Below are 15,512 nucleotides of genomic sequence, written 5' to 3' on the forward strand. Positions count from 1 at the left end.
TCCACTGGGAGACACTTTCATCCCCCTATAACCACTAGAGCAGTAGCAACATTAACAACACAGGAAAAAGCTGTAAGGAGGAAGTGAGAAAACCTCTGTAGAAACAGGAGCCAAGGGAGGGTTATACAGCAGTATACCACCCCAGACTTAGCTAATACTGAAATAAGGATTCCCACCTAAATGTAGCTTTGTCTGGCTTCCCTTTATTCCTCCAACATCATCAACAGAAGTCAGAATAAATTTTTGTTGTATGACCTTTTTACCCACCTGCACACAAGAATGTGTGTGATAGGTGTTCTCTTTACTGGTCCATTGCGACTAAAAGCAAATCCAGGTTGGCGATGAATATCCTGAGGATTTCCTGCATAGGAGCCATCATAACACTCGTTGATAGAAACATCTATCCTAGCACCTTTTGGATGATACTGTAACAAAAATGGCAAGGTGTTTAGGAAAAGAAAATATTAATTATCCTAACTTAAATACCTATCCTTCCAACTTAATTAACTAAAAAGTACTTGGGGTTCTTAATGTTTCAAAAACTAAAATACGCTAGGCATACCAGCATGGTGAACAGGAAGTCAGAAGACCTGGAGTCAGAAAGATCTGTGTTAAAATCCTGGCTGTGCCATTTATTGGCTTGGTAACTTCGTACAAATGATTTCTTGACTGAGCAAGGATAAGGAAATTACCGCTTAATTCAGAGCTGGTGTGAGGATTATGTGAGTCATTATAGGTGTACTGTGCAAATATACATAAACTCTGAATCATTCACTGTTAATTCATGCATAAGCAATCCATCAGTGTAGAGATTTTGGTATTTTGCACAAAGTACAATTTCTGAAAGTCAAATTGTATTATAATGTATAATATATTATGAGTGAGAAAAGATGGAAGTCACTCACCACATAGTTGAAGATAAACCTGCTATGGCAGAGTTTAAGATGTTTGAGCAAGCTGTAGAGTTTGCGGCAGTTCAGAGTGCACCAAGGGCAATGCAGGTCATCTCTTGCTTCAGTTTGCTGTCTTGTGTTGTTGTTATAAAGGAACTTTAAAAATAACAGAAAACAAAAAGAAGAACAGCAAATCTCCACCTTACATATCTCAAGATATTTTGTTTCAATATTACCTTTAAAAATAGTTAAAACAATTTACAAGGAAAATCAAGTCAGAGGCATTCTTTTTATTTAAATATGCCAAAATATTTCAGATATAACATGCAAAACAAAGGCATCTCGTGATTACTTAAAAAAGAAGGGTCAGCTATGTTTACCTGATAAAATATTCTTAATTTTTGTCGGTTTTCATTTGAAGTATCTTTTTCTTTTCTTGTTTGCAGATCTGTAGTCAACGATTCTTTAACAGCTGAAAACATATACTTTTATATTTAATAAAAATACTTGCTTCTTAAAAGTGAAGTAATATATCTTGTGAAAATAATTAAACAATAAAGGTTTCACAAAATTCTTCTTGTGGTATTTAATACAATGTTTGTTCTCACCCTCAACTGATGTTCAGGGGAACAATCCCCTTAATCAGCAACCCTAATCAGATAGTAAGGTCTTTATTGGCAGGAGCCATTTTTTTTCCTTTATAAACCACGTATAATGTCCTAAAACATTCTAAAAATAACCCCAAGTAATTATATGTAGTCACTGTAATGCTTTCAGCACTTTGAGGTCAGAGTATAGTTTTGATTGGACTTTGTATTCCCAGTGCACAGCAGTGAGCAGATATCCACTAAATGTTGGTTTAACAGAAATTAAATTAAAGTGATTGCACTAATATCATTCCAAATCCAAAAGATAATCATTTGTTAATAATTCTGGTGTATTACTTTACTGACTTAAAAATAAAAATTATTTCCCCTGACATAAGTAATCATTTCATATGTACAATTTTGTATAAAACTCTTCTTCTCAGTTTCTTTGAAACTCTTTTATCTACTTGGCCACAGAATTCTTTGAGAAGTGCCCAGACCACAATTTACTTGGGAAATCTTTCCTCTGACATGGGTCATTTCTTTTATCTCTTGAATCTGACTCTTACAGTGACCTGCACACAATTAATGGACATGAGTGGTATATGTCAAAGACAGCTGTCTTAAGCCTTCTGCCTTCTTAAACAGTCTTAGATAAAAACATACGGATGCTCTCAGGTCAAGGACAGTGTTCTTATCACGCAGATAAACAAAATGAAAGAATACTGCAACCTGGGCCTTAACTCAGCAGAGCTAACTGCTACAATTTGTAAATGTTTTTCCTCTTAAAAATTTACTGCAAAATTTAACCTGGTAAAATTCAGGTTATGATGATCCTTTCCCAGCCCTAAAATTGTACAAACACTCTGAAATAATGAAGTCAGTTCCATAACATAAACAAATGTTTATATGAATTTTTAAAAGCATACAGTTCCAAAGCCCTTTAAAGCTGCAATTCCAACATCTAAAAAGCTCTGAAAAACAATCATTTTCTCATGAGTTTGAGACAAATTTATTTAATGGAAAAACCCTAAACGGACATAAGGCTATCTATAAACCTCATTTGGAGGTGTTATATAGTATATGGCATATATCCTATATACTGTACCACAATTCTAAAATTAAAAAAACCAAAAATCCCCCAAAATTCCCACATACATCTGGCACAAAGGTTTTGAATAAAGGACTAATAATAGGGAACCCTAATTTACTCATAATATGCCTAATAAGTCAAATAATATTTCCCAAAGATTACTGGAGCAAAACACAAACAAATTAAAGCCTAAGTCCTAACTCTGCAAAGCATTATTTTGACAGCAAAGTATTCGTACCAATAGTTTGAGTAGGTTTAACTGAACCAGGCTTGTTTTCTTGATGGAGACTCTCTGAATTTCTAGTGGCAAGAGGTTTGGCGATAGGAGCTGTAGATTTATCATTGGTCTCTCCTGTCCAACGAAGAGTGAACTGCAACGTAGGTCCCTGAGAAAATGTTTCAAATGGAGGCAGTCTCTTAAAAAGAAAAAACATGAAAACAGTGAAGATTCCAAATAATAAACTGAAAGAAATTGTAGGAGTAAAAAGAAAATATTTATTATGACATGTTAATGTGAATTTGACTTAACAGATTTTTCCTTAAAAACCCCAAATGCCTACATGGATGGCCAGGCAAATAAAGTAAATGTATAGTGCAGTACAGCCTGTAGTACTGGAGGGCTCAGATTGTCTACAAGAGGCGACTACTTATTGGCAATTGCTGAACTGCTGCCCCATACAAACAATGGCCCAACACACCCAGATTTTCAGATCTTTTTCCAAGTTTCCAAGAGAAATATTCCAATTTTTATTTGTTGTTAATTAAAAAATTAAAACAAAAAAAAAAAAACTATGATACCCAAAGCCTGCTGGTCTGCAGCCTCTCTTAGATGACCAATTACTTTTTTTGTGTAAACTGAATGATTATTAAAACAATTAGTAATTTTCCTTGACTTCTCTCAGCTTCACTAACGACTGCCCTTACTTCTCTTCTTTGGATTTTAGGACACTAAACTATCTTGTCTTTCCTCCTCCATCTCTAGTCACTTATAAAACCACTCTTCTCTTGGCCTCCTTAATTCCTAGCTAACATTTAGCCATATGCCCGAGTCTCTCACCCATCCTCAAGGATTTACCCATTAGACAGATGATCCCAAATTGGTTCTCCATTCTTTATACTTGAGCTCTAAACACTGCCACTTGGATATCAAGGTCACCCTGAACTAAAATATGTTTTTAGACGTGAATGTATTACCTTTTCTTTCCTTCTCAGGTACAATTATTTTTGTTCCAAGCATTATCAGTCTACTAGTGACCCTAAACTAAAAATTTCAGAATTACATTTGACCCCTGTTCTTGCTTCTGCTTTTCTTACATAATCATCAAGTATAGATCCTTACTATCTTATTAGTACAGTATCTTAGCTGCTCTCCCAGCTTCTAATTTTTACTTCCCAATCCATATCCAGGAGACCAAATAATCTTCTCAAAGACTGCTTTCATGCTATTCCCTTTTACAGAAACCTTCAATGGGCTCCTATTTATTTTTACTGCCACACAAGTCTAATCTCCCTCTACATCTTTATTACAAATAATCCTCTTAAAACTATACTTTTAGACTGGAATGAAGTGAAAGTGTAATCATATAAACCAATTTTGATACAGTGAGTCCATATCTAGGAATTTATCTTATAAAAATACTTGCAATGCAAAAAGATACATGTATGGGTTGGCCAAAAAGTTCGTTCGGGTTTTCCATTAAAATCTTACGGAAAAATCTGAATGAACTTTTTGGTCAACCCAATACAAGTAAACTCACTACAACATTTTTGAAAATGTAAAAAAAATTAAAATAATCAAATTATCCACTGAAGTACATTAGTTTAGTCAATTATGGGACATTTATTTAAAAGAATAACACAGAGCTGTTAAAAAGAAGCAAATCTATATGACCTGACTTAAAAGGATACCCATTTCATATTGCCTCAATTTCTTGGGAAAACCCAACAACTCATATAATAATCCTTATTTTCTCATGGATAAACGTAACAAACTTTAAAAAAGAAATTTAAAACAGAAAGATAATAAATACCTGCAGAAAATTCAAGCACTGTAGATACGTATAAAGAAATAAAAATTATTTAAAATCCCATCACCTAGAGGTAACCACTATTATGATTAATTTTATAAAAAGGGGATGTATTATTATATAAAAATTAAATATCATGGAAATCTTCTTGTCAAAGTATTCTTTTCAATGGCTATCTTTTTAGAGTTAAGGCGTTTCCAATTTTTCACTATTTAAAATTTACAGGCAAGATTTGTTATCTACATCTTTTCAGTTAAACAGTTACTACCTTGTGACAAAACTGTAGAATGAAAATTAACTGTTACATAAAACGGTTAATAATTATATACACAATTAAAATTTTTATTCGTATCGCCAGTCTGCCCTCCAAGAAGGTTATACCAACTTATTCTTACATTAAAGCATTATTTGAGAGCATGTGTCCTCACGTCTCCAACTAGAAACTGTCAAACCCTTTTAAACTGTTGTCAAACTAGTAGTCAAAAGTAGTATCTCTGATTCTGTTTGCATATCTTTGAATACTAGTAAGGTTGAATATCTTTTTAAAAGCTTACTGGTCATCTATATTTGTTGCTTTAAGAACTGTCAGACTGTTCTTTATCCATTTTTTCTAATTAGATTGCTTATGTTTTTATTAACTGCATATTCATATTAGCCTTTTGTATGTTACAAATATTAGCCCCAGTCCATCATTTGCTTTTAACTTTAGATTTGTGCAGTATATGATTCACTTTAATTAGTCATTTTTATTTTATGCTTTCTAGCTTTTGTAGCATACCTAGAAGGGCTTTCTTTCCTCATAGCAAGATTACATTAATATTCACCTATATTTTTTTCTGAAGTTAGATAGTGTTAATTTTCACATTTACATTTATGAGCCTTCTGGAATTTATTAGGTCTAAGTTTATTTCCAGATGGCTAAAGACCAATTCTGTCACATGGATAATGAACAGTTTATCTTTCCCACACAGATCGAACACCAATTTTATCATAAATTCAAAATATACAGGAAACTATTTCAAGACTACGCTTCAGTGATGTGCTTATCTATTGCTAAGATTTTACCATAAATTTAAGTTCTTTTAACTTTATACTATGTTCTATTATCTGGTAAGTAAAGGTTCTCAGAAAACTTTTCCATAATTTTCCTCAGTATTATTACATATTGTTCTAGGTTAACGTGAGACTAATTTTTTAAGGCTTAAAAAAAATCAGGATTTTGCTTGTGCTGGTACACTGATCTAATATATTTAGAAATAAATGACATTAGTATTCTGCTGAGTCTGCCTATCCAAGAAATGTATGTATGCCTATTTATTTTTTTAAGTCTCTTAGAAGAGTTATTTTAAGCCTGCTTCATCTAAGATTTGAAGATTTCTTGATAAATTTATTAGTCATATGTTACCTGCTGTTACTATGAATGGAATTTAAAATATCAGTTAACATTTATTGAGCACTTATTTTATGCCAGGCACGGTGCTAAGCATCTTTAATTATTTCATTTAATCCATCAATTCTATGCCTCGTTTCACAAATGAGAAAACCGAGACACACAGGGGATTAAGTAATTTGCCAGATGCCACATAGCTAGGAGTGGAGATTTGAAGCTGGCAGTCTGGTTCCAAGGATGATGCCTTCCATTAAATACTCTGACTAGATAATTTTGACTTGTGTTTTTCAAAGTATGAAAAAAAGGACTCTTCCTTCCAACATGAATTCCTTCCAATGTGAATTTGCATTTGGGGAAGAAAACATCAATCAAAAATGGGAGTTCATAACTATAACGTGCTCAGTCTTCTAAGTAGTCCATACCTTCCCATCAAGAATAGTCTCCCATGTTGCTCTTTTCTTGCTTATTGGACATTCTTCCATTTCCTGCATGGCTACTTCATATTCCCCATCTAAAAGCTGTAAGCGCCTGTTAGACAAACACATACACTTTAAAGTAACCTGAGTATTATTGTAAGTACACAAATTCTACATCTTTAGATTTATACTAAAAAGCATTTATTAAATTTATAAACTAGCTTACATACCCAACAAGACTTAAAAATATACCTACACTCCATTCCTGACAAAAGAAATTTTAATGATTTGTACTGATAATTACTAGAGAATTATTTCATTACTGTAGCTACTCAGATATAACTTTAAACATTTAAAGTATAATATGCCTAAGGTCTTAAAACTTGCTAAGTTTTAAACGTTAAGTATAAAGCATATGTGCAGGCTTTATACTTTAAAAACGAGGTAACAACGGTGTTATAATACTTGCCTTAGGGAACCGCTAAAAATTACGTCTCTGTTATCTTTAACTACTGTAAGTACTTGAACTAGAATTCTTGACTTTTATACTTGACCAGTAAACTAATTAACTGTAAGATCCTGGGGGGCACCTGGCACATATAGGTGCTCAATAAACATTTCACAGGTGAATGAATAAATGGAATACTGGTTGAATCAAAGAAGCGATTAAATTCTACCCATACTCACAGTATAGTTTTAATGTGTGTGTACATATCTGTGTGTGTATACATAGTTTATGTTATTTTTTCCATACAATTAAACACTACTAACCTAAATACCATTCTTCAACCATACTCAATAATTAATTGTATATCAAGAATCTGGCATCTCTTCATCAGTCTTAGAGAAATTCTGTTAGGTGGTATTAGCTGACATTTATTGAGTGCTTACTATGTGCCAGGCACTATTTTAAAGACTTTACAGAGTTCATTTAATCTTCCCAACACCTCTATGAAGTAGATGCTATTACTCCATTGTTCAGAAGAAGAAACTGAGGCATAGAGAGGGTTAAATAACTTGCCTTAAGATGACACAGTAAGTAGCCAGAGCTAGCAACAGAATCCAGGTAATCTGTCTCCAAAGTCTGACTCTTAACACCGAATGATTTTGAGCCTTAAGAATTTTTGTCTTTATGCTGTGCTACTGAATTTATTCTACTTCAATAATATATCAACAAGGCTGTTCAACTTAATATTTTTAGAAGCTAATTTTATTTACTAATTTGAATAGGTAATACATTAGTATACTTCTAAAATGGAAAAGACTTTTCCTCATGCATGTTTACATGGCTACATAATATTCTATTTTATGGCTGAACATGTGATAGCTACAATCCAATGTACTCTCCTACCTGTAGTGTATGAAGAGGCCCTTTTCCCCCACAGCCTCATCAACAGTGCTTTATCAAGTTTTTTGATATCTGTCAAACTGGTAAGTGAAAAAATGACATCTCAGTGTACTTTTATATTCAGATGTTTTACCTTTTAGTTGTTTAAAAACCATATATATTTTCTTGTAAACATTTTCACGATATCCCTTCCTCATTCTTCTACTGGCCTGTGGTGTTTTTCTTTTTACTTAGTATAATCTTTTTATATTAAAGGAATGAGGCATCTATCTATATATTATGAGTTGAAATTAATTTTCTCCTGACTTGTCATCTTTATTTTGACTTGGCTTACGATGGCGTTTTTGTTTTCAGAAGAAGTTATTTTATTTCACTCCATATTTCATACTCTTTCAATATGGCTTTTGAATTTTGGTCATTCTTTAAGGAGACTTTAGCTTCTCAGAGATTATAAAAAGAATTTTTAAAACATCGAACTCCTCAGATTTTGGTTGGCAAATACTTCTCCTCTACTGAAAGGAACTACGACCCTTTGAAGAAATAGCCAATTCCAGAGCAGAGGTAGGAAAAGGAGAATGTAAAGCCTGGAATATCTAGAATATTCCAGAAAACAAGGAAATAAATAAATAAAAACAAGTCAAAGGGACTTAGGAGCCTGCTTGGAGGGGCTCCTCCTGACCAAATTTGGGACAATTTGAGCATTAAAATAGCAACATCAATAGGTTAAAACAGACTGAATAAAAGTGGAATTCATTAATCCATACTGATTAAAAAAAAAGGTTGAGAGAAGGAACGCTCTTCTTCACAGAAAAATGCCAACAAACCAAACATGGAAGAACTGATAGAAAGTTACCATGTGGCCACCGCCATAGAATAATTTATTCAAGTAAGAATCATCAATGGATGCTAAACTATTGCGTTAAAAAAAAAAAAGACTGTTGGGAGAAAAAGGACATTTATCCAGTTTCATGTATTAATTATTACAGAGGTTGCATATTAATTAATTAAAGTGAAAAGGGACCATTACAATGGAGAAATATGGTAAACACCACTTTAGCCAAGCGATCAAACCTAGTATCAGCTGTCTGTGATGTGCACAAAGAACACATCACCAAGTAGTGTTCCTGCCCAAAATGTTTAACCTGAATCTAAACATAAAGAAATAATCACGAAAGTTCAAACTGAAAGACATTCTGCAAAACTACAGGCCTGTATTTAAAGTGTTGTTACAAAAGGCAAAAAAAAAAAAAAAAAGGCTGGAAAACTGTTCCAAACTGAAGGAGACTGAATAGATATGGCAACTGACAGATCGCAATCCTTGAATGGGGTGAGTAGGGAACAGAAAAGGACATTATCGAGGAAACTGGGGAGAGAGTATTGTATTTTTTGTGTCATGTTAAATTTCCTGAATATGATAGGCGTACTGTGGTTATGGAGGGAAATGTCCTTGCTCTTAGGAGATACACGCTGAATGAAGTGTTTATGAATAAGGAATGAAATCCAGCGTCATGATCTAACCCTCAAATGGTTTGTCACAAAAATACACTCACAAATAAAGCAAATGTGGTAAAATGTTAACAACTGATAAATCTAGGTGAAGGGTACATGGGTATTAATTACTACCTGTATTGTTCTTTCAACTTTTTTATAGGTTTGGAAATTTTCAAAAGAAGTTGCGGGAAAATTCTCCCATGATTTCCTCTTGGTACTTTTTAAAAAAGCAGTTTTTTTGTTTTAACGTACAAGGAATATGTTAATATAAGGTAGAAAGAATTCTTAAAAAGAATATAATGTACCCCTCCCCTCACGCTGCCTAAAATATATAGAACATTTACCAACACTGATGAAGGCCAGTGTGCAACAACAGCCTAATTGCTTCTCCCACAGACACAACCCCTATCTCCTAGCATATATGTTTCTGTTGTTCTCCATTTAAATTTTTGATCCACATTCAAATTTCTGACTTTAAAAAAAACACTATATTGGTTTCTGCCAGTAACATTAAGCGACATTAAGTGATATACTCTAAGACAATATGGTAGCAAAATCCATGGCATTATTCCTAATCACCTTTGCTTTCCCATTAAAAGCCCTATAACCTTTCTTTACCCTAGTGGCTAATAAGTGGATTACATTAAGGCAACAATTTACTTTTCAAAGAGCAGGAGAAACACACTAATTGCTTTTCTTGGCTCTTTCTCCTATACCTAAGGGTTAACTACCAGTGAGCAGCCTAAGACAAGAAATCATTAGGTTTCATCCTCCAACCCTATCAAAAAAGAATGCTGTATTTGCTTCCCAGAGGTTCTTTTACTGGCACTAAGATGTTTCATTCCCAAATGAAAACTGCAGAGATTATTATAAATCCAAGTGTTCCTTGCTACCCTGTGCCAAATGCACACAGAGCCACACAATGATTACACACACTTTTCTTCCTTAACTCTAGTAAATACATAATCTCAAGATTTGCATGGGGCCCACTTTATTCAGGTCTCTGCTCAAATATGACCTTTTCTCAGAGGCTTTCTCTACAAAACCACCATTTATTCTCTTTATTTTTCTTCACAGCATTCCCACTAAGTGACATTAGTTGATACAATTTTGGGGGGTGGTGTCTGTTTCCTCCACTAGAAATTAAGCTCCATGAGGGCAGGGGTTTTGTTGCCTTCTCACTGCCTAAAACAGTGTCTGACAAAGAGGAGACACTCAGAAAATACTTGCTGAATAAACAATCTTAACTGAGCCGTTCAAATAGTTCCTCATCTGTGTTTATTGCTTTCTATGTGATAAAGAGAAAAGTTCAGTATTTGCAAATTTGTTTTTTCATCCATAAGAATAAAGAGAAACAAAGGCAAAGAAACAATATCACCACTATATTCTGCTTCAAAATAAAAACATTTCTAAAACATGGGAGCCTTGCTTGTCCATCAACATTACCTGTTTTTATCAAATACTGTCATTTGTGCAACAAATGTTTTTTCCCCATCTTCACGATTTCGTTTTCTTCTAGCTGGAAGTTCTTCATTGACATCTGAATTTGACAAACATTTCTCATGAATCAAATATTCAAGCAAAAACATCATATTTATGATATATAGTCCCTCCACATAACATACTACATTTATCCCAAATGAGGTACAAATAAACTTAAGTTGCAATATAATAATATCCAAACACTCTTCAACTTTATGTCTCAGCCTTATGCGTATGTCCTTACTTTTTGATATTCATTGACATTATTAACCCCACATTTTTGCAAATGTTATTTTCTGTTCAGAATGATCTTTCTTGCTAGGCAAGGAGAAAAAAACCCTCCTCATTCATGGTTACTTTCCAGGAACTTCAAAGGATACTTCAAGACTCAAAGATTATTTCTTCCAAGGTGCTTCTCCCCTGAACTTCACAAATACCTCTATTATACCACATATCATTTAGCTGCAATTATATTTTATGTTTATCTCCATACTCTAGGTTATGAGCCTTTGGAAGATGGGACTGGATTTTTTAATCATCTTTGTGTCCCCAGCACCTATATGTTGTTTGAATGATTACCTCAAAGGTGGATTCAGAACTGTTGGGAGGATACAAGGATACATGTATGGTAAGTATAATAAAAAGTTAATTGTAGACTCTAAGTGGTAGGTGGATAGGTGTTCACTACCAAATTCTTTTGTCTGTTCTGTATGTGTGAAATTTTTCACAATAAAATGTTGAGGGGGGAATGAATTCATTGTTTGCTGAGAGACTAATTTAAATACCAGTATTTTCCATCCAGTGTTCAATATATACATATATACATTTTTTTTTTTTTTGCTGCATGAAATGTTTCATCGTACAACAATGAGAATTTTACAGATGAAATACCTAGTACAGCACAATAGCCAAAAGTCTAAAAGCAAGGCCAATATACCATAAAATTAATTATCTCATTAGACTATAAGAGATTTGCAAATAAATAAAGGCCATGCTATTAGAACTCATGCATTTATTTCTAGTTCTGCGCCATTTTTTCCTCTAAATATGAAAATAACTAAAAAAAGAAATATTTTGTACACAATTATGAATACTATGAAGATGTATTAGTTCAATCATTTTCACTGATCACCTTAATCTCCAACAAAATCTAGTAAAATTATTAAAATAAAAATTACCAATATTTTCATTGGTTTCTCCATTAATCATTCCATTAAACTCTCTTCTTCCTGGACGAGTCACTCTAAATAGCAATGAGTAAGACTTCACCATATGGCTGTTACTAGGTTCAAATTCATTACTGGAAACTGCAAGGGACGGGAAATTTCCAGGTTTTGTTTGATTGAGGTCAGGATTCAAAGGCACCTGCTTTTTACCTGTAGGAACTTGCCTTATTGGACAACTTACATCCTGCAAAGGCAAAGATTATTATATTTATTTATGCATATGCAATTGTAAGAATTACAATAAAACCTCTAATCACAGCTATAGGAAATATGGTATAGGCCATGATTTCCAAATGGCATGCTAAAATTCTAACCATACGTCTAAAAATTGTGATGAAGCAAAAAGAAAATTTGGATCAACTATCTTTCAAATATTAGCACAATTGAGGATATCCTCAATATAATGAAAATAATGATATAATAGTATATCTAATATTTAGCTGATGGTCATCTGAAAGTTTTAAGTTAGAAATATAGAACTAAAACCATGCTTAAAATATTACAACTCATGCAAATTAACCTTTTCCCCTTAAATATTCTATTTTAACAAAATGACTGATAGGACTATTAGAAATGAAAAAAGATTATTACAATAACCCCACTGTCAACAACACTGAGAAATAGTAAATCCATATATTGAAATAGTTTATAAGAAGTAACATTAATCATCTTATGAGTAATGTTCTGTAATTATATAACTAGAGTTACGCTGAAAGAGCAAAGTTGAAAAATTGCAAGATGCAGAAGACCTTTTTAACAAGAAAATATAGTACATTATTTTAGGTAACTTCTTTTTAAAAACAAACAGAATACATGCTTATGGTCTTAAAATTCTGCTCTACAAGAATATAAAATGAGAAAAATAAAAGTCTCCTCCACCCCCCAGGTCTTATACTCCAGAGAAGACTAATATTAGCAATTGGTTGTATATATCCTTTGAAGAAAATATTTATGCCTATTATTTTTTTTTAACACAAAAAGGATCATACTATAGTTACAGGCATTTTTTTGCCTTAATATTATCTTGAATTTTCACATCACTACTTCTTGCGTATGGGGGTTGGGTGGGAGCGTGGAGTATTATTAACTAACTTTATAGAGTTTTTAACATGTACTTACACTGCTGTCTCCCATCACCTTGGTCTATTCCATACCAATGCTCTAGCACAGTTTTCACCATATCACCTTACTGTGATTGATTTTGGAAGAGCATGAGCAATCAGAACCTCTATACAGGTCATTCTTTTTTTTTTTTTGGTCTCACCACATGGCTTGTGGGCTTTTAGTTCCCCGACCAGGGATCGAGTCCAGGCCCCCTGCAGTGGGACTAAGAAGTCCTAACCACTGGACCGCCTGGGAATTCCCTCCCATTCTTAAAATACCCAAGGACTTAAGGCTACTAAAAGTATATCTGTTGGCTTTGGTGGGTTGCCCAGGAAATTTAACCACCATAATACTTGTTTCTATGGTGAAATGATTTCATCTTATAAATAAAAATTTGAAGCAATATATTTATAAGTTAACGGCTGATAATGCTAGAAACAGAAATTTCTTTGCCTGAGAGTAGTGTTACAAGATAATCCTTTTGGGAAAAACTCTCTCTTAGCCCTTATTTAAAACATTAATGTGTACAAATAGCTAAAAAAAATAAGCTAAGAGACTGGAGTGGCAGGAAGCAACTGAATTTATCTCCTAAGATGCTAAAAGATAGCTTCTTCCCTTCACTGTCATACTCCTGTAACAGAAAGTTTTATGCAGATACCTATAGCCAGATTAGAAAAAACATGAAGATATGGGAGGTTGGCAAAAGAGGTTATCAGTTTTACAATTCAGCCATCAACATATTTAAAAGCTTTTAAGGTTTATATGCATAAACGATATATATGCATAAATATATTCAATGAAAAAAATTATTCCATTTCATCTACCAGTATCATCCTATACATTACCTTTCTTTTTTTGTGGCAAACTTTCACAAGCAGGACTTCCAGGGTAACAGAATTTTGTTCATTTTCTGAATTTTGTGATGGCTTATCTAAATAGAAAATCAATACTTTAAAATCTATTTTACACTTGATCTTAGTCAAAAGACCGAGAAGTGATTAAAATCTATTTTTAAAAAATAGTATTCATTTTCCTAAGAAGTCTGAGAATTTACAAAAAAGACTTCCTATAATGAAGTCTTCTCAGAAGTTTACTCATTCCTTTTTCCCAAGATCAGTTTCAAATTTGACAAATACAGTTAAGGCTTCTTAGTAGAAAGCGCAAATGAAACAGTTCAGGAGAGGTAACACACAAAATAAACATTAAAAAACTTTTTCCTTCTTCTAAAACCTATTAGAAAAATTATTTAGTTTAAGATACATTTAAATTGAACTGGTTACTATTTTACATATTTCATTTCATTTTGAATGCTCAGATATTTAAACTAAAAGGCTCTTTGATTTGATCAAAACATAACCAAAGGGATTAAAAAAAGTTTTCAAAAAATATTAAACATAAAACTTACATGCCTAAATGGGATAGCAAAAATCAAGACATTATTTACTACCTAGGGAAATCTCTTGGTTTATAATGTTTAGAAAATTTAATTTTAAAGTAATAGTCTATATTCTCTATATCAATGAACTAACAAAGGCTTCTGCAAATTAAGGTTCCAGAATACTTCCCTACAGCTTGTCTTTAATCCCAAAGGCATTAATAGTCCAAAAAACTTAAATATTTAATCATTCATTCATCATTAAGTTCCTAATATATCGAACTACTATGTACTTCTATATAGTTCTCTATATATTATAGACAAATCCATAAACATATACAGAAATAAAATAATTTTTGTTCTGAGATTTTGGACAATACTTCTTTCTACTTGAAAACATTCTTCTTACTCAGGGTGTATACATAAAATACATTTCAATCAGTCTCTTGAAAGTTGCATCCAGGATAAAAATAATTTAACATACCAAAAAATAACCGAATATCTAAAATGCAGTAACAAAAATACTCTCTGAACAATACTCACCATGAAAATAGTACCCTAATAATCTTTGTGTATTCATTCTAAGCAGTCTCAAGTAGTAATTGCTAAACAAAAGTCTTCATTTAAAAACAAAAGAAAAAATAATCATATTTTAGGGATTGTGATGTTGCTTTTCTATCCTGATTTCTTAAAAATATTATTTCTTAAAAAAAAAACTACGAATATACCTTGAATAGACAAGGGAGGCAATATATCTGCTTCTTTCCAACTTCCACTAATTTCAAAGTTAAAATGGGAAATTATTTTCTGGAAATAGAAGTATCAACAGAGTTTACTTTCTCATTTACTTCAGTAATATCAAGAAAAAAAATTTCAAGTGAATTTGTGCAATTTTTGAACTTTTTTGTCATGTAGATGGGAAAAAAGTTTATCGTACCATGTTCCAGTTAATTTCAACTAATTAATTCAAGTAAATTCAATTACTATTAATTAATCAAATAATATTAATTAGTAAATATTATTCGATTAATATCCATCAATGATTTCAGTGATGAATAATTTATATGTTTTATAGAAGTC

The 15,512-nt window shown here is 32.6% G+C and overlaps 1 protein-coding gene across 1 annotated transcript in view; it reads right to left on the minus strand.

The window, feature by feature from the left end:
- The window catches only part of SUZ12 (SUZ12 polycomb repressive complex 2 subunit), a 38,329-nt gene that overhangs the window by 4,806 nt on the left and 18,011 nt on the right, over nucleotides 1-15,512 (minus strand). Inside the window, exons 6-13 of the mRNA XM_068531194.1 lie at nucleotides 13,903-13,988; nucleotides 11,906-12,137; nucleotides 10,692-10,785; nucleotides 6,413-6,518; nucleotides 2,812-2,989; nucleotides 1,274-1,365; nucleotides 906-1,049; nucleotides 268-425 (exon numbers count right to left, since the gene is read on the minus strand). Coding sequence (XP_068387295.1) covers nucleotides 268-425; nucleotides 906-1,049; nucleotides 1,274-1,365; nucleotides 2,812-2,989; nucleotides 6,413-6,518; nucleotides 10,692-10,785; nucleotides 11,906-12,137; nucleotides 13,903-13,988 — 1,090 coding nt within the window. The remainder of the gene's footprint in view (nucleotides 1-267; nucleotides 426-905; nucleotides 1,050-1,273; nucleotides 1,366-2,811; nucleotides 2,990-6,412; nucleotides 6,519-10,691; nucleotides 10,786-11,905; nucleotides 12,138-13,902; nucleotides 13,989-15,512) is intronic.

This window comes from Eschrichtius robustus, chromosome 20, assembly GCF_028021215.1.
Source record: "Eschrichtius robustus isolate mEscRob2 chromosome 20, mEscRob2.pri, whole genome shotgun sequence".
Taxonomy (NCBI): domain Eukaryota; kingdom Metazoa; phylum Chordata; class Mammalia; order Artiodactyla; family Eschrichtiidae; genus Eschrichtius; species Eschrichtius robustus.